Source organism: Rhinopithecus bieti, unplaced genomic scaffold (assembly GCF_001698545.2).
Source record: "Rhinopithecus bieti isolate Rb0 unplaced genomic scaffold, ASM169854v2 scaffold_55, whole genome shotgun sequence".
NCBI lineage: Eukaryota > Metazoa > Chordata > Mammalia > Primates > Cercopithecidae > Rhinopithecus > Rhinopithecus bieti.
In genome coordinates this window covers 1,864,493-1,889,358 of record NW_016803114.1, presented here as the reverse complement: position 1 = coordinate 1,889,358, position 24,866 = coordinate 1,864,493, and the positions used below count along the sequence as shown (strand labels likewise).

General features: G+C 44.0%; 1 protein-coding gene and 1 long non-coding RNA gene across 2 annotated transcripts in view; one reads left to right on the top strand and one right to left on the bottom strand.

Annotated features, from left to right (window-relative positions):
* Positions 1-24,866, top strand: part of SCHIP1 (schwannomin interacting protein 1) — a 168,990-nt gene that overhangs the window by 12,398 nt on the left and 131,726 nt on the right. Inside the window, 2 exon segments of the mRNA XM_017851189.1 lie at positions 19,665-20,070; positions 20,073-20,359. Coding sequence (XP_017706678.1) covers positions 19,683-20,070; positions 20,073-20,359 — 675 coding nt within the window. The 5' untranslated portion in view covers positions 19,665-19,682.
* Positions 20,571-24,570, bottom strand: LOC108514977 (uncharacterized). Its single transcript, XR_001881403.1, has 3 exons — positions 23,838-24,570; positions 23,568-23,763; positions 20,571-20,964 (listed from the first exon to the last, which is right to left on the bottom strand). It is a non-coding gene; the product is annotated as an uncharacterized LOC108514977 (long non-coding RNA).

Genomic DNA, 24,866 nt, shown 5'->3' with positions numbered 1-24,866 from the left:
AAGCACATTTTCCTGTCCAAAGTTGAAAGGTTAAAAATGATGCCTACCTCTCTGAAAGCTGGCATTCTAATAGCTTGGTATTCAAGGTAGCCATTGAACAGAAGCCTGTTGAATGTCAGAAAGTGTTCAGTGGGGCTGGGCATGGTGGCTCACACCTGTATCCCAGCACTTTGGGAGGCCAAGGCGGGTGGATCACAAGGTCAGGAGATCCAGACCATCCTGGCTAACACAGTGAAACCCCATCTCTACTAAAAAAAAAAAAAAAAAAACAACAAAAATTAGCTGGACATGGTGGCAGGCGCCTGCAGTCCCAGCTACTTGGGAGGCTAAGACAGGAGAATGGTGTGAACCCAGGAGGTGGATATTACAGTGAGCCGAGATAGCACCACTGCACTCCAGTCTGGGCAACAGAGCGAGACTCGGTCTCAAAAAAAAAAAAAGAAGAAGAAAGTGTTCAATGGGACTGCTGTGTAATCCTGTGCCAGGTGAGCAGTTTGTTCCACCCTCGGCCCACCTTTCCCTATGTGTATGTCTATCACAGGGCTGTTCATTATGCTCTGTGCACCCGCTCCATATTTCTTATTTGCTTCACTCTTTACATGCCTCAAATAGCTCATTTTTCCTGAGCTCTTGCTTAGCCAAGTTCCCTGCATTTGGTTCCTTTGATCTTTCTGCTAAAACCAATCTCTTCCTCTAATTATCTTCTGTTACACTTCTTTGAACCTCTTCCAGTTGCCTCCATTTCTTAAGCAGCCAGGTGTTTAATAAAGAATCTGGATAAGAGTCAGGCCGAATCAGGTAAACGCCCCTGCCTGCTCCCAGGTAGAGTGTTGCCTCTTCTTTAAGCCAAAGAGATTGTTTACTAAAAATTCCAGAGCCCAGACAGTGTCCTACTACGGCAGATGCATAGTAATAATCACCAAATGGAGGAAGTAATTGGGATCTCTTTTAAATGCGTTAGGCCATGTTCTAACTTGCACTTCATTTGCTTTCCCATTCCACCCTCCGCCCAAGTCTCTTTCTGCTTTCAGGTTTTTCACTACAGTCTAGTATTTATTTCATAGCTTATTTCATTGATTCTTTAGTTTACACATTTTGAAACTGAATTTCCTTTAATTCCCTCCTCATATATTTAACCATATTAGTTTAATTCATGTTGTGGGATTTTGCTAGTAACCTTGTTTAGTAGATTACTATTATTTAGAAATTATTCTGTTTTATCCTCTTCTCCAAATGACTCATAGTCATGTTAATGTTGTCTTATTTTTTACTTCTCTTTATTAGAGAGTAGATTTTGCCTCTATATTTGTTAATTTTCAGTGTTTGTCTAATTAGTCACAGTGCAAGGTTTATCATATCCTCCGATTCTGATACAGGTTTGGGCTGAGAAGAATAAAGACCACTGTCTTCAAATGATATGATATCTGGGACTTGCTTCAGAATGGTCTAGTGGGGGTAAGAGGAGCAAAGAGGTGAAATAAGATTGCCATGGGGTGATAGTCTCTAGAGTGAGGTGATAGGAACATGGGGTTCATAGTACTATGCAATTATGTAAATGCTTGGAATGTTTCCATAATGAAAAATTATTTTTAAAAAAGCAAAAAATATAGAACTATAGATATAAAATTAGCCCTGTGAATTATTCCCTTAGGATTTACAGAAGGGTAATTCCTTCATCCTTCTCTACCTCATCCTATCATTGTCTTGTCATTTATCGGTGGTCCAGTCATTTCTTTACATTCATTGAGAAGTTTAGCACTTGCTTCTTCTCTTCCTTTCTGTCAAAACTCTAGTTGTCATGTGGAAGATTACATTGTCTTGATGTGTGGCTTATCCAGTGCTTTATATCCACAACACTAATCATCTGCACTCTCACTCCCTTCCAGTCACCACTACTCCTTGATTAGACTCTAAATCATTTTATAAGTGGTGCAAATCTATACTGCTGACTGTCTGGCTAAGGCCTTTAGATTATGTTTTGATATAAAATTTAGTTTTTCTCAACATCAGTCAACACACAAAACACTTATAATCCAGCCATTTCTGTCTTAAAATTCTTCAGATCTCTTTATCAATTTCAGGTTGAAAGTAAAGTTCAATATCCTTCACATCCACTCTTGCTTTTCCTACCATTTCTGGCCTCTTTCCCTATATCCTGCAATATTCATTCTCTTTCCAGCTATTCTATACCAAACTGCCTTCATTTGTGGGAGACGGACCATGGTTTCTTACATCTCTAAGCTTTTGACCATACTGTTCCCCCAAATTGGAATATCCTTCTGTCTTTCAGCCTTTGGGGAACTTCAGCAACTTTTGTTTATACCTCAACACCCAATTCAAGCATGATTCCTTTGGGAAGGCTTTTTTGAGCTGCCCACATTGAGTTAAACACCTCTCCAGTACCTTTCCCATAGCACTCTTTGTCTATGTCCACCCTAATACTTTGAAACCCAACTGTTAACCATGAGTATTCTTTGTTTCCTTTCTGAGCCACGAACTCTTCGACCTCTTTCAGCTTTCTCTCCCCAGACACCCAACCCAGTACCTGGCACATAGTAGATATTTGGATGAAAGAGTAATTGTGTCAACAGAGAAATGGATAAATGAACACTATGTCATCTCCTTAAGGTAGCACCTCCTTGCCACAGGCCTTCTCTAGAAGTCTGGGCCAACAGTGTTGGACCTGAGAAACTCCTGCAGTCTTTGCCTCTTAACTCCTCTCCTTAACCCACCTGATGCATCTGGCTCCAGCTATATAACCCAATCTTCCTTGTCTCCATGAGTCCTTCCTATTTAATGCTTTATCTAGACAAATGTTTCCCAGAGTGTGGGAGAGGGGAATTTTTAAGTGATACTCAGCTAAATGTCTTTTGGCAGCCTTGTATTTACATTCATTTATATTTGGGGGAAAACTTAGCACATAAGACCTGTGATTTCATGCAGAACGTTGTTTAGGATGAGACAAACATAGGTAGGACCAGGTAATCAACCTTACCCTAACTTAATAAAGCAGGGGCAAGGTATATTCACAGATGTTCCAAACCTGTTAGTGATCCTGGCTGTCTATGCTTTTCATGGGCATGATCACGGTTCAGTACTCATGGCTGTGAGAAGCAGAGACAGCCAAGACCACTAACAGGGCGAGACTCCCATACACTGAATTTCACAGGCATCTGTGTGTTTTATTCAGTGATATGCTGAAATGTCACTCCCTGAAGTTGCAGAGTACATACATGTTTACTTAATTAACACATAACACATAACAAAGGAACCACTGATGCACGTGTGGCCAGGGTCGCCCACTGCAGTTCTTGAGACCGGAAGTGACCGATTTCTAAATCCGGCACCCCCATTTTCTTTCCTTCTCTTCCAGGAAAAAATAAAATAAAATAATAATAATAACACATAAAATAGTCAAATATCTTTTGAGCTTTCCAACCACATCCCCATGCAAGTTCAGATTTTTAATGTAGGTTAATATAAAAATGGACAGATTTGTCTCATTAATGTGGATCTTCCACTTTGTCTGAAACTATAAAGTAGAATATCCAACTATTTTGATCAAAAAGTTCCATCCTTCTAGTAAGAAATATCTTCAGCCATACATTTTGTAAGTCAGATTTATTTATTCCATTTTTTTTCTATTTTACCTTTTGTTTTAAAAGTTTAATACATCGTTTTTATAGTTTGTCTCATCAGATCTAATATGCCATTTATGTGTAAAGCACATTATTTTATATGTCACTAAGAACGAGAGAAATGTTGCCAATTATAATTGCTAGATGCCATCGATTGTAAGTTACACCCCAATTTCAGAGATAACCACAATTATTTTTTAAAGTGTGTCTCAAAATTGATGAAACACAGTATATGTGTTTACTGTGTAACATAACTCTTCTATGTTAGCAAGTGATACTTATATTTCATTGATAGTAGTAAAGTTTGTGTTTTGAATAAATTTAATTTAAAAATGAGTTGATTCAAAGAAAAGAATTATATAAGAAGAAGTAGAGATGGAGTATAATACAGCAAAATTATGGAGGTGGTACCAGCATGATAGTGACTTGGCCTAACTGCCTAGGTCCAGATATTGCCCTTTGGCCCCATGTGTCAGCTCATGCCAACCCCTGCCACCCTCCAGCACTGTGCCCAGCTCCTACCTGGACCACCAAGCATGGGAGCAGGGTTTGGGCAATTATACCAATGCTCAGAATGAAGAATGTGGCTATAACTCACCAAAGCCATTTTATGAGAGTCAAAAGGAATTCCTAGGTAATAGACTAGCTTCAAGTATTGGAATAATCTGGACTTGCCTCTATTTAAATAACAAGATACTCAGAGGTTTCTGTTTTGACCCTGTTCTTCAAGAAGTAAAGAAGGGAAAAAGAACATTTTAGTTTCTGTTGCTGGATAATATATATACTAAAAATGGGTAACCAAACACTAAGCAGTTCAGTGATTATGAAACCAAAGAATGGTCTACTTTATTTTTTACCATGGAGTTACCATTGAAAATGATTAAGAATAACTTGAAACAAAATGTGTTTCACTGGGAAAGTACAAGAAGAAGCTGGGTACAGTGTCTCTTGCCTATAATCCCAGCACTTTGAGATGCTGAGGTGGACACATTGCTTGAACCCAGGAGTTCAAGACCAGCCTAAGCAACATGATAAAACCCCATCTCCATTAAAAAAATACAAAAAATTAGCCAGGCATGGTGGTGCACTACTGTAGTCCCAACTACTTGGGGAGGGGAAATGTGTGCAACTGTAGTCCCAGCTACTGGTGGAGTGGGGGTGGGGTGAGGGGACAAGGGCAGCTGAGGTGGGAGGATCACCTGAGCCTGAGATGGTCAGGGCTGCAGTGAGCTGAGATTGTGCCACTGCACTCAGCCTGGGCAACAGAGTGAGCAAAGTGAGACCCCCATCTCGGAAGATAATTAAAGAAAAAAAAAAAAAGAAGAAGGAGCAATAGCAGCTAATTTTCTACTTCCAGAATAAGAAAAATGAAGAGAGAACCATTTTAGATGGAGTTGGGGAAAACACCATCTCCTTGGCCATTGCTGTGGATTTGTGTTCATCATGCTCCCAGCTCCCATCTTGCACTAGGTCGTGCTTTCGATTGCTGGGCAGTGTGTGCAACATTCCCAGAGAGCCATGCAGAACCCTTTGATTTACTCTATGCTTATTCTTGAAGGTTATTGTGAATCATTAACCCAAATGCAATAGAGCAGAAGGTCACAAGTCATAGAGGCTCTGCAGCTTGCACATAGCCTGTTTTTGCAAACTTAATTTTGATGGTTTTAATGTAGGTGTAATTGAAAAGATAAATTGAACACATATGCAAATCCTAATAAAGGTATTCTTTGGAGTCAGCAAATATTCACATCCTATTAAGCATCAATGAACGTATTATAGTATAATAAAGTGGAAAGGTCTTAGAAGATTATTTCTAGGCTATTAGTTATTAGTGTAATTTTAAAACATAATCAGTAACAATTAGCAAAATTGATAATACTGGATATACAGTGGTTTCTACTCACTAGTACTAGTAATACTAGCAATAATTCTATACAGTAATATCAGTTGAAAACTAACCCTCTTCTAAGTTCTTTGTTTATCCTTATGGGAGTTCTTGTTTATCAGATCATTGGGGCATCACTTCACTGAAACTATTTCCTTATATTCATAAAAAGTATTGATATCATATACTAAATTTAGAAGTTTATTCATAGAGAAGAATAAAGTTATAAGATTACTTCAATACCCTTTGTCCAAGCAGAGGCACTGGTCAAAAAGCCAAACATATATATAAACACACACACGTATCTATATATACACACACAGTGTGTATATATGTCTGTATGTGTACATATATATGTACACACATATATACACACATACACATATATATACAGCATATGTATAAAATTTATATCTTTACTTTTCAATTTTAATTTTTGTGGGTACACAGTAGGTGTATAGCCAAATATATTTAGAAGGTGAAATCATTAGGACTTGGTGTCTTATATCAGGTCCCCTAGAAGCAGAGCCTGAGATAGGGATTTGGGTGCTGATGCTTTATTGAGCGATAAACTTGTGAGAAAGTGAGAGAAGCAGGATAGACAGGGATAAAATGCCAGGTAGGATGTGGAATCAGATAGTCTATCCTTGGCCTGATGAAAGCAGAGGAATAAATTTCACCATAAAGGACAGCTGTATGTCCTTCACAGCTAAACACTCACAGCAGCTAGGGGTAGGGTCGGGTGTACACAGCAACCAGGAACAGGGATCTGCTCGGAACACTACCAGCATTAACCACATTTGGTGATGGGGCAGCGGGTGGAGGGAGACAAGGATGGCTCCCGAATTTGTGATATAAACAACTGAATAGCTTCTTGTATGTAACAGCAACACTCCCCTCATAATACCAAAAACCTAAGATTTTAGAAGAAATACTAAAAGACTCTTCATTTTACAAAAAAAATCCCCTTTGCATTTACTTTTCTAGGTTAAAATAACAACTCTTTGACATAATTGCATGGGATCAATTTCCCATTAAAACACATAAACTTTTGTTTTAAGTATTGCTTTTTTAGACTTTTCCATTTAGTCTGCTTCCTGTTGAAAATAGATACAAACTGGTTCTAGTACTCTAATGATAGAAGATTCACCTACAATTCCAATATTATGTTAGCTTTTTATTTAAAAAGTACGTATGCACTGTTGTGAATTCATCCTTTAGTCCAAGGGTCAGCAGCATACTGTGGCCAGTGGACGAAATCCATCCTGTCATCTATTCTTTATGGCCTGGGAGTTTAAAGTTTTTACATTTTTAAAAGGTTGCTTTAAAAAAACGAAAAAGAATATGCAACAGAGACCATATGACTCACAAAGCCAAAAATATTTACTATTTAATCCTTTACAGAAAAAGTTTGCCAATCCGTCCTTCAGTCTTATGACCCCATAGTGTGCTGATGCAGTCTATATTTGGAAAGAAAATCTGATATTCAAAAACTTCAAATTAGTGGGTGATTTATATAACTATAAAATTATTGTTTTATAAAGTAATTCACCACAGAATTTATAGAAAGTAATTCCAGTTCTTCTGAACAATTATTTCTTTTATTTTTGAGACGGAGTCTCACTCTGTCCCACAGGCTGGAGTGCAGTGGCGTGATCTGGGCTCACTGCAAGCTCCACCTCCCAGGTTCACACCATTCTCCTGCCTCAGCCTCCAGAGTAGCTGGGACTACAGGCGACTGCCACCATGCTCAGCTAATTTTTTGTATTTTTTAGTAGAGACGGGGTTTCACCGTGTTAGCCAGGATGGTCACCATCTCCTAACCTCGTGATCCGCCTGCCTCAGCCTCCCAAAGTGCTGAGATTACAGGCGTGAGACACCATGCCTGGCCTCAAATCTCATGTTGAATTGTAATCCCCAGTGTTGGAGGTGAGGCCTAGTGGGAGGTGATTGAATCATAGAGGTGGATACTTCGTAGATACTTCATGCATGGTTTAGCATCATCCCCTCAGGGCTATTCTTGTGATGGTGAGTGAGCTGTCACAAGATCTGGTCATTCAAAAGTGTGTAGCACCCTCCCCAACCCACCCCCAACCCAGGCCCACTCTATTTCTTCCTCCTGCTTTGGCCATGTAAAATGTGCCTGTTTCCCCTTCACCTTCTGTTATGATTGTAAGTTTCCTGAGGCCTCCCCTTCTGTACAACCTACAGAACTGTGAGCCAAATAAACCTCTTTTCTTTATAGTGGTGAAAGAATAGACTAAAACACCACCAATCTTGTGATTATTGCAAAGAAACTAAAAAGTACAAATAGATACAAAGGTAAGAAATCATTTGCAATCTTAGCATCCATAGTTAACTTCTGTTAACATTCTACTACATGATTTTTCTAGGCATATAACCATTTAATTTTTTAAATGTTATCATGTTGTATGTATAATTTATACCCTCTTTTATTCACTGTATTAGTCTGTTCTTGTATTGCTATAAAGAAATACCTGAGACTGCGTAATTTATAAGAAAAGAGGTTTAATTGGCTCACAGCATCTGCTTCTGGGGAGGCTTCAGGGAGCTTTTACTTATGACAGAAGGTAAAGTGGGAGCGATGTGTCTTGCATGGTGGAAGCAGGAGCAAGAGAGTGTGGGGTGGGGGGAAGTGCTGCACACCTTTAAACAACCAGCTCTCTCGAGATTTCACTATTACGAGAACAGCACCAAGGGGATGGTGCTAACCCATTCCTGAGATATCCACCCCCATGATCCAACTAACTCCCAGCAGGCCCCACCTCCAAAGCTGGAGACTACAATTCAACATGAGGTTTGGTAGGGATGCAGATCCAAACCTTATAATTTCAGTTAATGTTATAATTTTCAAAAGCATCTTATTTGACTGCATTTATTCCCCAGAATTAATGTGTCACAATGTAGGTAAACATCTACTTTTTGACATTTGAAATTTTCACTACTGTAAACGCCACAATGAGCCTCTTCGTGCATAAATCTAGATCCTCATTTCTGTATCCCTAGGCTATATTACTAGCACAGTAACTGTTGGCCCTTCCCCGTTTCTGCTCCTTGTCTTCCTTAAAAATTCATGCTTCTTCTCCTAGTTCTATAAGTGCTAGAGTCCATTAGGACTAGAAACTTGGCCTTCTCTTCTCACTCCATATTTGTCTCAAGATCATGTCACCCAAACCCAAGCTTTCAAATACCATCCATATGCTATGATTCCCATCTTTATATCTTCAGCCCCAGATCTCTCTGCTAAGCTCCAAACTTACATAGCTAAATATACTTGTCATCTCCACTTGTATGTCTTATAACATCTTAGATATAGAACATCCAAAAAGGATTCACTATCTTCCCTGTTTCTTCTCCCCTACCAAAACCTCCTCCTCCTATTACCCATTTCAGTAAAGTGACACCATCTTTCCACCAAGTTGCTTATGATACAAAATTGGAACCCATCAGTGACATTTCTCTCCCTCACCACCCCCATCTATTTAGTCACTAGATCCTGTTGATTCTACTTCCTAAATATCTTTAGTATTTCTATTTCTCTCTGTCTTCCCAATCCTCATTGAATCTACCATCATCTCCTTCCTGGACTGCTATACGTATTTCCTAATTAGTCTCTCTGCACCAGCCTTGTTCTGAACTTATCATTTCTCAGTTCTCCACCACGCAGAGGGTTTCAAAAATACCAGTCTGCTTTCACAATCATTGAGTGGCTATTAGGATGAAGATCTTAGTTGCAACCCCTCCTCACTCTCCACCATCAGCTTGCCACTTTTCCCCTTCCTCTCTTACTCCAACCTAGTGGTTCTTTCCCATTACTCCAATGTGGTAAGCTTCTTCCATCCTCAAAACCTTTATTCAAGGCTTTATAAGACTTTATTCACCTTTCCCTCCGTCTTCAGCTGCTCAACCCATTTCCTGATACCTCCCCCAATGCATGCACTAACCACATGCTCTCTTAGTATCATTTGAGTCTACTTTTTGGGTATTTATTGCAAATTGTAATTTAAATTGTTGTGTATTTTTCCCTGGAATGTCTGCTCCTCCACTAGACTGAAATCTCAGTTGGAGAAAATAGCATCTGTCTCTTTTACTACTTTATCCCTCAGTGCCTGACACGTAGTAGGTGTTCAATAGTATTTGTTGAATTAATAACAGGTTATGGGACATAAACTTCATAAAGATGTTTAAAACATGTTGTCAAATATCATTCCAGAAAGTTTGTATTAGCCAATTTATAAACCTATCAGCAGTATATGAGAGTTCCTTTGATCACCTATCTTGATACTGGATATTAGAGTTTTAAATAATTTTTAACTACTCTGGCAGGCAAAATGTTACCTCATTGTTACTGAAATTTCTTTTTTGATTATTAGTGAATTTCAACATTTTTCACATATTGATAGCCTTTCCTATATTGTCTGTGATTTTAAAATTCATGACATACTGCTTTTATTGAACCATTCTGTTGGGATATTTTGGAAGTTTATTTAATTATCTTTATACTTACAAAACAATGCCAAACCTACTTAGCTTCATCTGAAAGCTTGCACAAATTTGAATAAATGAACTTGCTCCCAAAAGTTTGTGTTAGGTCACTGCTGATTCCCCCTTACTTTGGATGGCTGTATGACTTCTCATGTAAACTAGGACACTTTTGAGAGTGAAGGAGGGTGCCATTATAGTTATGCCAGGACAACAGGTTTAAAGCAGGACCATCCAGCCCAAGCCAAGATGTACAGTCTCCCTGACTCTTTCATGTTCATGTAGACTTGGAACTCTGGAAATCTGGAGCTAAGAGCAGAGGTCCAAGTGGTGATCTAGGGATGAGTTGAGGATGAAACCTGCATTTCATTCCGAATTTTAATTTGGATGCTGTATTAGTCCATTTTCACACTGCTGATAAAGACATACCCAAGATGGGGCAATTTACAAAAGAAAGAGGTTTATTGGACTTACAGTTCCACATGGCTGGGGAGACCTCGCAATCATGGCAGCAGGGAAGGAGGAGCAAGTCACATCTTATGTGGATGACAGCAGGCAAAAAGAGAGCTTGTGCAGAGAAACTCCTGTTTTTGAAACCATCAGATCTTGTGAGACCCATTCACTATCATGAGAAAAGCGGGGAAGGACCTGCCCCCATGTTTCCATCATCTCCCACTGGGTCCTGCCTATAACACATGGAATTATGGGAGCTACAAGATGAGACTTGGGTGGGGACACAGAAACAAACAATATCATTCTGCCCCGGTCCCTCCCAAATCTCGTATCTTCACATTTCAAAATGAATCATGCCTTCCCAACAGTCCCCCAAAGTCTCAACTCATTTCAGCATTAACTCATAAGTCCATAGTCCAAAGTCTCATTTGAGATAAGGCAAGTCCCTTCCACCTATGAGCCTGTAAAATCAAAAGCAAGTTAGTTACTTCCTAAATACAATGGGGGTACAGGCACTGGGTAAATACAGCCATTCCAAATGGAAGACATCGGTCAAAACAAATGGGCTACAGGCCCCATTCAAGTCTGAAATCTGGCAGGACAGTCAAATCTCAACGCTCCAAAATGATTTCCTTTGAATCCATGTCTCACATCCAGGTCACACTGATGCAAGAGGTGGGTTCCCATGGTCCTGGGCAGCTCTGCTCCTGTGGCTTTGCAGGCTATAGCCTCCCTCCTGGCTGCTTTCACGGGCTGTTGCTGAGTGTCTGTGGCTTTTCCAGGTGCACAGTGAAAGCTGTTGGTGGATCTACCATTCTGGAGTCTGGAAGATGGTGGTCCTCTTCTCACAGCTCTACTAGATGGTACCTCAGTGGGGGCTCTGTGTGGGGGCTCTGACCCCACATTTTCCTACCACACTGCCATAGCAGAGATTCTCCATGAGGGCCCCACCCTTGCAGCAAACATCTGCCTGGGCATCCGGGCATTTCCATACATCTTTTGAAATCTAGGTGGAGGTTCCCAAACCCCAGTTCTTGACTTCTGTGCACTCACAGGCTCAATACCACATGGAAGCTGCCAAGGCTTGGGGCTTGTACCCTTTGAAGACACAGCCTGAGCTCTATGTTGGCCCTTTTCAGCCATGGCTGGAGCTGCTGGAACATAGGGCACCAAGTATCTAGGCTGCACACAGCACAGGGACCCTGGGCCTGGCCCACGACCCACAAAACCACTTTCACCCCCTAGGCTTCAGGGTCTGTGAGGAAAGGGGTACCATGAAGACCTATGACATGCCCTGGAGACATTTTTCCCCATTGTTTTGGGGATTAACATTCAGCTCATTGTTACTTATGCAAATTTCTGGAGCCAGCTTGAATTTCTTCTCAGAAAATGGGTTTTTCTTTTCTACTGCATTGTCAGGCTACATATTTTCCAAACTTTTATGATGTGTTTCCCTTTTAAAATGTAATGCTTTTAACAGCACCTAAGTCACCTCTGGAATGCTTGGCTGCTTCATATTTCTTCTGCCAGATACCCTAGATAATCTCTCTCAAGTTCAAAGTTCCACAAATCTCTAGGGCAGGGCCAAAATGCCACCAGTCTCTTTGCTAAAATATAATAAGAGTCACCTTTGCTCCAGTTCCCAACAAGTTCCTCATCTCCATCTGAGATCACTTCAGTCAGCCTGGACTTAATGTCCATATTGCTATCAGAATTTTGGGCAAAGTCATTCAACAAATCTCTAGGAAGTTCCAAACTTTTCCACATTTTCCTGTCTTCTTCTGAGCCCTCCAAACCGTTCCAACCTCTGCCTGTTCCCTAGTTCCAAAGTCGCTTCCACATTTTCAGGTATCTTTTCAGCAGGGCCCCATTCTATTGGTACAAATTTACCGTATTAGTCCATTTTCATGCTGCTGATAAAGACATACCCAAGAGTGGGCAATTTACAAAAGAAAGAGGTTTATTGGACCTATAGGTCCATATGGCTGGGGAGGCCTCACAATCATGGTGGAAGGCGAGAAGGAGCAAGTCACATATTGTGTGGATGCCAGCAGGCAAAAAGAGAGCTTGTGCAGAGAAACTCCCATTTTTAAAACCATCAGATCTCATGAGACCTTGGCACTATCATCAGAACAGCACAGGAAAGACCCACTCCTATGATTCAATCATCTCCCACCAGGTCCCTCTTACAACACATGGGAATTATGGGAGCTACAAGATGAGACTTGGGTGGGGACACAGCTAAATCATATCAGATACCTTTGTGCTGTGTGGTTCAGTGACTTAATGACTCAGATCTGGAACTCCCTGTCACCCCTGGTGCCCCCTTCACTCATTTACCTCACCTGCCTGGCCCCTGGAGGCACCTAAGTTACAGCCCATGAAATTCTGGCAGTTTCTAAGCCTCAGACAATTTCATACAACTCTGCTTTCAGGAGGAAGTCAGTGGCCCAGAGAGCTAGCTGCAGGGATGGTCTTGCCCATAAACATAGAGCTAGTCAGAGGCAGAGCCAAGTATCCTGAAGAGTTCTCCCTGTCCCACCAAGCTACCTCCATGCCTACTGCTGTGTGGCGCTGACAATGCCAGTAGCTATTTTCTGACTTTATAAGGTTTCCAGAATTATGTCAAGACATGACCAAAACAGGGTTTTTACTTCCTAGAGTATCTTGTGAAAATGTTCCTCTTTGATAAGCTAAACACTTTAAAGTAGAGGGCATGCAGTTTTGGAGATATTTCATCTTATATTAGCGTCATGTATACATGGGCTTCCATGCCTATGACTTACAATGCTTCCCTGACCCTTGCAGTTGTCTACAAACTTCCCCAGCTTTTTCTAAATGCCCTTTTGTTCAATTTATTCTCTTCAATGAAGCTCAAAAACTAAGTTCAGAGTTACTTACAGACTTGCATTTTTTTTTTTTTTCTAGACAGTCTTGCTCTGTCACCCAGGCTGGAGTGCAGTGGTGCGATCTTGGCTCACTGCAACCTCCGCCTCCTGGGTTCAAGAGATTCTCCTGCCTCAGCCTCCTGAGTAGCTGGGATTATAGGTGCCCACCACCATGCCTGGCTAATTTTTGTATTTTTAGTAGAGGCGGGATTTCACCGTGTTGGCCAGGTTGGTCTCGAACTCCTGACCTCGTGATCCGCCCTCCTCAGCCTCCCAAAGTGCTGGGATTACAGACATGAGCCACCGTGCCTGGCCCAGACTTACATTTTTAAGAATTGCTAGGAACTTAAGGAAAGTAGAATTTAGTGGCAGAGAACTTCTGGAAAAGGAAAAAACACAATAATTTATTTGAATTTTTGTCATTGCCATCCAATCTGAGGAATGATTTTATTTAAAAAAGAACAGCAGGCTGCCTTTTCCAATCTTGTGAAGACAGCACATTTCCTACCAATGGAATTATTGGAGAGATTCTGTGTACTGTTGTGCAGATTGTGCACTGCATAACTCCAGAGGGCACCATTCACATTGCCATCTATGTGAATGGTGCCAAATGGTCCCTCCTGGCAGAGACCTGTTGTATAGTTCACAATCCTGGCACTATACAGGGCACAATCTGTGCAGCCACGTGCTGAGGTCCTGACTGACACCCTCTGTGTGACTTTTCTCTGATAAGGACACCATCCCTCTGCTGCAGTTAGGTTTGCTTCACTTGCCAATGTCTACGGATCGTTCAGGATAATCTTCATTTCAAACATACATTCACCTACTTTCTGTAAGCACTATAGTGTTTGTCAAGCCATGTGTCCTGGTTTCAAGTTTGGAAAGTAGGTCGTTGGAGATATCTTTTAAGTGTGATTTTGCCTATATTTTCCATTTCACTTTTTTAATTGAGGAAAATGTAGAAAACAAATATAATAATCTCATGGTTTGCTAGAAAATGAAAACATTTAATATGTTAATTTTTTAAAGGAAATATTTTCATTAAAATATAGCTCTGTAAGTGAAAGTGAGAAGAAAATAATTTTAGATGTACATAGAAACCATCTCCAAAGTATCTACACGTATAGACTAGTAAGATTAACCCATTGGCTCTACAGAAATAAAAGAGAACTACCATGCATCCAAGAAGGCCAACCTGCCTGATAGAGATAGACCTTGATTTTTAATTAGTGGAGGAACCAACTTTATATCACCAACAAGAAAGGTGATGAAAATATTCAGAGACATTTTTATACTATATTCCTCATTGTTTCTAGAATGCAATCCATAGTCTTCAAGCTGGAGGTAGCTTTTTAGTTCACTCATTATTTATTCATTTAATTAATTGTTACTATTTGCCGAACGCTGTGATCATGTGTCTGGGCTCCTTCATGAGGAAACTATGGTCGTAAAGTTGGTTAGAGATAGGGCCAGAAACAAACCCCAGATGTTCTGTATCCAGGACACTTTACCCCACAGGGCTGTTAAATATCTCCATGTAGTTATATTCAGGTGATGAAATAGGAGAACATCTGTGTACTGCATGTGACCTGCATGTAATTCATGTAATAAAGATGAAATACAAACCCTTTGCCAGCCATTTCTTTATTACTCTAAATGCCACAACTTAAGGTTCAGCATCAGGGCTAATAATATAAGGATTAGTCTGGAAATCCTGCAAATAAATATTTTCCTGTCTATTCATACTCTTTGATTCAAATATTTCAATCATGTCCTTTCTCAAATGTTGCCTTTACAGATTAAAATCCTATAAATAGCACTGACCCCTGAGGAACACGATCTTCTTACCCCTATCTTTGAGTATTAATCTAGACAGTTTCCTATTGATGACAAAATAAATACCCCAGTCTCATGGTGGCTTTCTTTTTAAAGGATTTGTTTTGCGGGGGGTAGGGGGACATACAGCACATAGTTCACAACAATGTGAAATTGCATTTCTGGAAGTATCTATACTCTTCCTTTACACAATTAAATCTCCCTACTTGCTAAATATTGCTGGACTTGGTGGTTAAGGAAGTTGAGCACATGTGAGCAAAGGGGAACAGCTGTTCTTGCCAGATGCCTTCTTCACTGCACAGACATAAATACTGCCCAAGGAGCCTCTGCAGGGCAGACTGAGATCTAGTTTGAAGTTGCTGCAAGGAGACCCTTTCTGACATTTTTGCTTGGTAAATTCATTCATATGCACCTTGACCAAAGGATACTAAGCTGAATGACTAGGACGAGAATTCTGAATGCAAACTACTCAGGTTCAAATCCTGGCTCTGCCATCTACCTTACCAGCTTTTTGACACTGGGCAAGTTACTTAACCTCACTGTCTTCAGCCTCCTCATCTGTAAGTAGGGATAATAGTAGTTTCTTCATAGGATCTTTGAGGATGATATGAATTAGATATTATCATTAATAATTCCAGCAACAAATACCTATTAAGCTCTTATTCCATTCCAATTACCGTGAATGAGGGAAATCGTCCCCCACTTCATGGAATTTAGAGTATTTTTTTCACATTAGAAGCCCTGACCCATCTAAGCGTTGGGAAGTCAATGCAGTAAGGTGTGACTAGATTTAGTTTTACATGAATTCGATATGATTTTATAAAATAAGAGTTTTATGAAACTTTCTTTCCCTTGCATATACTTTTATATGAATATGTGGCCTGTGTCTTGATATAAAATGTATTTCCTATCATGAGTCCAGTAGAGAAGATTAGCAATTAAACCGCAACTAAATATGCAGTGAGTGTCATGGGCACATGCGAATGTCACCTGACCCAGTAAGGGCAGGTGTAGAGAATCAGGCAAGCTTTCCCTGAGGAAGTAACATTTAAGCTGAGACTTGAAGGATGAGTAAAAATTTACCAAAAGAAGTGGGGTGGAGGAGGAGAAATAGTTCCTTTAAGAGCAGTGAGTAGACCTGGGTGGGTAGGGGAGTAGTTAATGAAGCAAAGGAGAAACTTCTTCAGGTTTGCATTTTAGTAAGGCTACTCTGGCTGCATGAAGAGAATGGGCAGGAATCAGTTGGGAAACTATTTAGTAATTTCAGGACACAGCAGCCCATAGGGTGGGGGCAGTGGGTATTTGAGAGGGACCTTGTACTTAGGTAGATTGACAGGACTTGTTGATTGATGGGGAAAGGTGCTGGAGCCAGAGCATGAAGGTGCTTATCCCACACCTCTGATGTCTAATTTACAAAGGTTTCAGGAAACAAATCTAAGTCTAAAAGCTCCAAGCCCCTAACTTGAAAAAATGGTCCTGTAAACAGGAAGACAGAATCTTTCAATCACTTTGCAAATCATCTCCCTATCCTGCTGGACATATCTGCAGGCTGTTGCTGGGCCTAGGAGTTGGCAGAGCGTCCTGTTCCAAAGTGGGAGGGTTCCTGGCAGGAGATGGAAGGCTGGAAACAGAAAGGAAACTGGGCTAGCCAGGCACCTTGCGTGAAGAGAAAAGAAGGGAAACCTGGTACTTTCTCATCTGATCCAGAAATATCTGGTCGGAAAATAATTTAAAAGTACAGGTAATTCAAAGATGTTTATATTTGGCTTTGAAATGCCATGCATTTTTGGCAGTAGACTTTCTTTGCCAAACATTTTTCTTAGGCCTTATTTTGCATTCCCTGAACATGGACCATCTGGGCAACAGGGGGATGAGCCCAGAGCTCAGAGGGAGTCTGGGTGGGTGGCTGAGGAGGTCCTAATGTTCAAAACCTGGAATGAAACCACAGCTCTCTCTCATCACCCCAGGTGATGATCACACCCCAGGTGATCAGTACTTATCTGTCTACCTGTGTCCTGCCACAAAGCAGGGAGTTTTTTGTGATCTAAGCCATGCCAGGTCATATGGTGAACTGAAAAACAGCTATCTAATTCCCAGCACATCAAATGTTTCCTACTCACATCTTCCTACTCACAGGGCCACCTCCACCCACTGGAGTGGCAGGCAGGGCTCCAGAGCAATCTCAAAATCAAACCATATTTGGAGCACAAGACAGGCTGTTTACAGATGTTACCATAAAAGACAATTTAAATAATCATCAGTAACGTTTTACAAAAGAGCTGGCCAGACCAGAAGGCCCCTTTTCCAGTTATTCCTAAGATTGCTGCTTCCAGAGGAGTTGAGAGGTTAGATTATCTTCCCTGGCTCAGGTCTACCTAGGACAGGAGAGTCGTGCCTCACAGAAATCACTTCAAAAAGGGTCTCAGCACCACATTCCACTAGGGCTTAGAAGAATCCTCAGGATGGCAGCCACTCCCTACTTAGGAATCCCATGCATTCCCCTGTTCTTCCATCTGGACTGTGCCACGCCAGGGAAGTCATTTGGTCCAGGCTAGAATTCACTGGGAATAATTAGCAACAGGCCCACATCTGGAAGTTCAGAGAAATTGGTTCTCTCCAATTTGTTATAAAATTAAGTAATATTTTTCACCATCACCACAGAGAAAAGGGCATTTCCTAGTTTCCCAGTTCTTACAGGTCAGAATGGTTGGTTCACAGGAAATTCTTACTAGGTGCTCTGTGACGCATCTATGTTTTCCAAATGTTGGTATTTTTCATTTCACAGAACCATCTTCCAAAGGAGATTAGCTGCCAGACTCAGGCAGCCCATACATTTTTGAAAACACCAGCATAGGTTTCTTTGACTCAGGTACCTGAAATATCTAAGGAAGCAAAGGCAGCGGATGTGCCAGGGGCACCCTCACTTGTATCTACCTCTTCCCCTCCTTTAAGGTCCCCTTGATTGGAGGTGGCGGAAAGAGTCTCTGGTGGCTTGCCCAACCCTTTAGAACATTCGCCCCCATCCGCTTCCTCCGTCTCCTTGCCAGACAGGAGTCCTTTCTCGCACTTACCCTCCATTCCCCCTACACATACCTCGCTGAGGTCATCCTCAGCGTGCAGCCCGGAGGGGAAAGGAAACGTGAGCTAAAGCAACAGGTTCTACCCGCAGCCTGAACTTGGAAGGGGATGCGGCGGCGGCAGGGCGGCTGGAGCTGTGCAGTGGAGGGAGTGGAAGCTGCGAGGAGGAAGGTGGAAGGGAAATGATGGTGCATGACCACCGAGCACACGTCACTCGGGCTCCCACATGGGCTTGTGTATGTGCGTGTGTGAGGGAGGTCCTTCACAGGGTCACTCGGGCATTTCCGCGTGGAATAGGAGGTGCCAGGCTCGTGTTCTGGGGTGCCGGGTGGCCTCGGCGGGGTAACGAGTCACGCAGAGACGGCTTGAGGCACGCCAAGAAAATACGGGTGTCGGCGTAAAAATACACCACTCTCCCCAGCGCGCTGCCCTTGCTAACCGGCTGGATCTGCGCCCCTAACGCCCAGTGCCCCTTCTTTTGGGCCTATCCTGGGCCCCTCCAACCCCATCCCAGCCTGCCTCCCGCTCCAGCCGCTGCCGCGGAAACCCGGACTGCGGACTGCGCCGCGCCCGGCAGCCTCTGGGCATGCTCGGTGGCGGGACCGGCTCCGCCGCCAGGAGGGCGCGTCCTCCCTCCCCTAGGGCGGTGGCGGCGTCTGCAGCGACTTGCCGCCGCGCCCCGGCCAGGAACACCTTTTGGGGAGGCGGAGGACCACCCTGCCCGGCGCGGGCCGAGGGCGCTCCCCACCCCGAACCTTCCGGTGGGTGGGAGGAGGGGCCGGCCAGAGAGGCGCGGAGGCGGCAGTGAGTCCTCGGACTGCCAGCAGTTCCTTAGAAAGTAAAGCTCAGCTCCAGCGCGGACCGGGTCTCCCAGCGCGGGCGGAGGCGGGGCGGGGCGGGGCGGGCCAGGCGGGGGTGGCTCTCAGCGCCTAGAGCCTGAGGCTGGAGGTGCGAAATTAGTAGCCGCCCACCCTCTTCGCAGTTCCCGCCCCCAGGGAATTATAATTTCCTGGGAAAGTGTCTGGTTCTCGGAGAATCCCTGGGGCGGGGTAAAGGGGCGCGCCCGGCGCAAAATGGTTAATACAAAGTCTGCACGCGCCGCGGGGCCCCTCGTATGAAAAGTGTACGCGCTGGTGGCTGGGCACCCCTTTGCTAATGTGAGGGTTAGTTACCGGCAGGAAGTCTGGCTGTGCGAGAGGAACGGCAGGCAGAAGGGAAGCCTCAGGCTGGTGCTGGCTCCCGCCCCCAGGCCTCCTTGGGGGACGCACCTCGGACCCAGCGGGCGCAGGGTGCGGGGCACTGGGCCGGGGCGTTCGCGGCGGGCGGCGGGAGGCTGGAGCAGGCTCGGCCCAGCGGCTCACTCTCTCTACCTCCTCCCCGCAGGATTACCGAGAGGATGGGATGGATCTAGGCAGTGACGCCGGCAGCAGCAGCAGCAGCAGCAGCAGCCGCGCCAGTTCACAGTCCAACTCCACCAAAGTGACCCCTTGCTCCGAGTGCAAATCTTCATCGTCGCCGGGGGGCAGCCTGGACTTGGTGTCTGCCCTGGAGGACTATGAGGAGCCCTTCCCGGTCTACCAGAAGAAGGTGATTGATGAGTGGGCACCGGAGGAGGACGGGGAGGAGGAGGAAGAGGAGGACGAGCGCGACCAGCGAGGGTACCGGGATGACCGCTGTCCGGCCCGGGAGCCGGGGTACGTAAGCGCCAGGACCCGCAGCGGCGGGGGCAGGAGCGCCACCACCGCCATGCCGCCCCCGGTGCCCAACGGCAACCTCCACCAGCACGACCCCAGGACCTTAGGCACAATGGCAACGTGGTGGTGGCTGGCCGGCCGAGCAGTTCCCGGGGCCCCCGCCGGGCGATCCAAAAGCCCCAGCCGGCTGGGAGCCGGCGCAGTGGCCGCGGCCCGGCGGCTGGGGGGCTCTGCCTTCAGCCCCCAGACGGCGGGACGTGCGTCCCCGAAGAGCCGCCGGTGCCACCTATGGATTGGGAGGCACTGGAGAAGCATCTGGCTGGGCTGCAGTTCCGGGAGCAGGAGGTACGGAAACAGGGCCAGGCGAGGACCAACTCCACCTCCGTAAGTTGGCCGGGGTGCGTGCCCACGCGCGCACACACTCGTACACACCCCGCGCACAGCCCGCACGCCCCCTCCCTGCGCTCACTCCCGCCCGCGGCCCCATTCATTCTTCCTGGAGGGTGGGGGCCAGGCCGGAGAGCCTGCCGTCTGCTCCCTTGGGGATAAGGTTTCTCGGTCTGTGAGCTGTCTGGGTTTGCAGGATGGGCGGAGAGGAAGGAGGAGCAGCCAGAGGGCAGCGGAAAGTCGGGTTAGTGGAACCGGCGACTCATTTTAATGGAATTACTTGTGGAGACCAGGTTGTGAGTCACTTGCCTGAAAATAAATCCGGGGAGATTCTGGCACCAAAAGTCAGTGCCTGCGGGGGATATTTCAAATCGTAATAGTTGTGGCTTTGTCAATCGTGGTGGCTCTCCTCTCGTTGCCACTAATGTCTCCTCTGTATATAGGCTTGTCCCTATGCACACTCACACATTCTCCTGCCCACACCACCGGTCTGGCAGCGGGGTTCGTTCCGTCTTGCGTTAAGCAGATGCTCCTGTATTTGGATAGATTGATTTTCCTCCTCTAAGACTTTCTTCCTTTATGAAACCCGAGTTATTGTTGACCTGGGGGAACGGGGTAAATGGACCTGTCAGGATAAGGGAGGGGTTCTTCCCTCGGTCGCCTGACTCACTCCCTCTGCTGTGAATCCCTCCTTGTTTTGATAACGGAGCCACTTACAGTTTCTTACTGGAGGCTACTGCCTCAATTCAGGAAAGCCAGACCGGGAGGGGTGCTGGAGTGGAAAAGAGGGAGGGAGGAGAGGAGGGCTGCATCTACAATAAGAACTCTGGCAGGTTCATACTTGTCTCAACATCTTTTTTGCCCCTGAGAGAAGAGCAGATAAATGACTTAAAAGAACCATCATGAATGTAGCTCCCCTGTTTAGCACTGTTTTGAGATAAAGCAACAGTTGCACTTTGAAATCATTAATGATGACCCTAATTAGGGCTGAAGGGCATAGTTGAAAGGAGCTGCTTTCTGTGTGTGACAGCTGTGTGGCAGGTGGGAAAATGCTTGCCTTGCAGGTGTAATTTTTGCGACACCAGGACCCCGGAGCTCCTGAAAATTGGGTGCATGCACTTCTGACTTCAGGGGTGAGGATGGTAACTGTTTCACAGAGAAATTTCCGTGGTTCTATCAGAGAGAACCCTTGGCTGACAGCCTGCTGGTTAGTTTCCCTTGGGAAACTACTTATGAAATTAACATGCTTATTTTAATCCCAGCTGTTCAGGAGTTTACCATAACCACTAACAGAGGTGAAATCTTTCCATTACAGCCAATACTGTCTCTTGTACCTTGCAATAGAAAATATCCTTTTCCCACTTGGTGCTTGAGAAAAATACCTCATTAATACCCGGGCTTGAACAATGACTGGGAAATAAGCAAGAGGTTAGTTTACTATTGCATGACATTTATACATTCCAGGAACATTTAATAATTGGGCATACGTGCAAAGTTAGGGTTTGATGGTGACAGTGAGCTCCATTATTCTAAAGTTGTGAAACAAATTGTTTTTGAGCTCCCATGTATGTGCTGTGTGCCAGGGATGGTTCTGAGTGCTGTGGTTACACATCAGTCCACATGGGGCTGAAATTCTGGTGAGGGAAGGTAGGAATACAGACTGCCTTCCCTCCAGGAACTTAAAATTTGATGGCTTACCTAGCACCACCTCATACCCCCACCCCCAACACTTACACACCTCTTCTGGTTATTGTGAAGACTATGAATCTTTTCTTCTTGGGCAGTCTTTGAAACCAATGGTCTTTGAAACCTAGTGAACAGTTTGCATATTTGCATATTTGGGTTTCTTTCCTTCACTTCCAGCTTTCCTGGAAATGCCTCTTCTGGTCATTTCCTCTACAAGTTACACAGAGAAATTTAGATTTCAATTGTGTCAAAGCAAGGATGTGTACAGAAAAAAGGGAGAAGGAGGTGGCATTTGAGGTTAATGCTGTATTTTTTCATGTTTTGGTTTGTGTTTGAACAAAATTACTAGTCAATGTTGGTTTAGAATAGTGTTTTACAAACAGTAAGTTACCCATGAAATCACCTTAGCATTTTAAAAAAATGAAATAAAATAGAATGTTTGATAGTGTATTGCAGGGAGTCATAGTAAAGTTGGTGATTTTTAAAACTTTTGTTTAGTTTTATATGTATGCTGGGTTGCAACATAAAGTTTACTTCTCACTATGGGTCGCTGTTATAAAAGATTGAAAAGCACTGACTTAAATCCTGTTTAGTGCTGCCTGGAGTAAGTAAGGGAATTTATGACCATGAGGACAGAAATCTGAGAACAACAAAGGAGCGATGTGGAAGAGAAGGCCTGCCTTGAGGGAATTGTTCAAGTCCAATGATATTTTACCCCTCTTTAAAATGTCTTGTATGAATATATTTAAGTGGCATTAATACACACCACTAGCAGTGGGGTATACAATGAAAAGGGGATAGCTTCTCTTCACCAAGTAAGCCTATTCCTGCTTCAGGGCTTTTGCCCTTTTGTTACCTCTGCTTGGAGGCAAGTGTCTGGTTCCTTCTCATCATTCCAGACTCAGCTCAAGTCTCACCAGTTCAGAGAAGCTGTCCCCCACCACCCTTCCTAAAGTAAAGTAACAGCACTCCACCCCAACTCAAGCACTCCTGGTGTGTTGTTTTCTTAGTGCTTGTCACTGTCTGACATTATCTTGTTTTGTTCTCTATTTTTGGTTCATCTGAAATGTAGGTGGGAGTGCAAGGTTCTTGTCTGTTTTTTAACTCTATAACCTATTGCCTGGGACATTCCTGGGATGGAATAGGTTCTCAAATATTGAATGAGTGAATGAATGAATGAATGAATGAATGAATGAATGAATGAATGAATGTTTATAACAGCAACACAACCCACACCTAATCTGATTCCCATTTTATAGTTGAGAAAATTGAGGCCCAGAGAGGTTGTGATTTGCCTCAGGCCCAGGGAGAAACTTATGAACAGGGTTTTGTTCTTTCTTCTGACACCAGTCTAGTTTTTCCCCACTCTTTTTAATGCTTAAAATAATTTGAAATAAGAGGAAAGGAAGCAGCTCCCATCTCCCTGAGACTTAAAGGGTTTCCTATTGACAAGTCCCTTACTGCACTTCCTTAGAATTAAGGACATAAGTAAACTGGGAAATCATCAAAACTCCCTTACTTATGAGTCTCCTTTCACAGACAGGTTTTTGTATTGTTTTGTTTTAATGACATACTGTTGGGTTCTGCAGAACAGAATAGTGACAGAATTCAGGTCTCCTCACTCCACATCCAGTGCTCTTTCCTTCCTCTCAGTTGCGGCGATGCACACAGAAGGATGACTGAAGTCTCAAAAATGGGATGACAATCAGCTGTCCCTAATTCAGGAAAGATTGAGAGGCAAATTTAAAAACACACAATGTTTAGGTGGGATTTAAAACCTAGCACTGACCTTCACTTTCTGATGGGTTTAAACAACTAATCTCTCTCTTGGTAGCTGTGGAGGGTGATGAGCTTGGATGCTGTCAGGAACTGTCTTTGGTGTCAGAGCCTAGAGGGGCCTGAGGAGTCCTGATGGAAACACTCTGGTGACTGGATCCTTGCTCCATCTCAGAGCTGGGGGCTCAAGACAGACCTCCAGCACCTGGCCCAGCCCTCCACTGTGATGTCAGCACCTGGGGCAGCCATATCCCCAGTAGTTCGCGTTGTGCCTGGCACAAATAAATGCCTGACACATGCAGAGAGGGTGAGGGGCTCTACCCAAAAACCAAACTACTCCCAGAAGTGCCCCTTCCATGGGCAGCCCCTACTCATCTGGTGTCAGTGTGCTTCTCACAGTCCTGCCCCGGGCTTGTATTCCCTCTTGTGGGTGAACCCTCTTATTAAATTCAAGGGCCATAGACACAGTAAAGAAAGGGTCTGGGGTTGGTGCCTTTGATGTCAGATTAGGAGTCCTGCTTGCAGAAGTTCATGTTTCTCTTAAATTCTTATCTTCTTGCCTACTGTGGCTCTGGTGCACAGGATTGAACAGTTTTCCCTCTTATGACAGCAGGCCACAAACAGTCGGCTTTCTCTCTTCTGCTTCTCCAGGACCTTAGTGCATCACTGTAGCCCTCTTGCTCCTGTTCAAAGGACTCTGTGGACCTGTCGCCAAGTAGGGTGGGAGGGCCACTGCCTCAGTGTACTCTTCCTCCTAAATGGAATATAATTACACATCTTTTCTCTGTGTTTTCCCTGAGGCTTCCTCTCCGTCAGGGGATGTGTGTTCCTCCGTGTCTAGCCTGTTCTCTATCTCTGAAGACTCAGCCCATTTTGACTCTTTTCTTTAAAAATAGCTTTATTGGCCAGGCATGGTGGCTCAGGCCTGTAATCCCAGCACTTTGGGAGGCCGAGGCGGGCGGATCACTTGAGGTCAGGAGCTCAAGACCGGCCTGGCCAACATGGTGAAACCCCGTCTCTACTAAAAATGCAAAAATTAGCC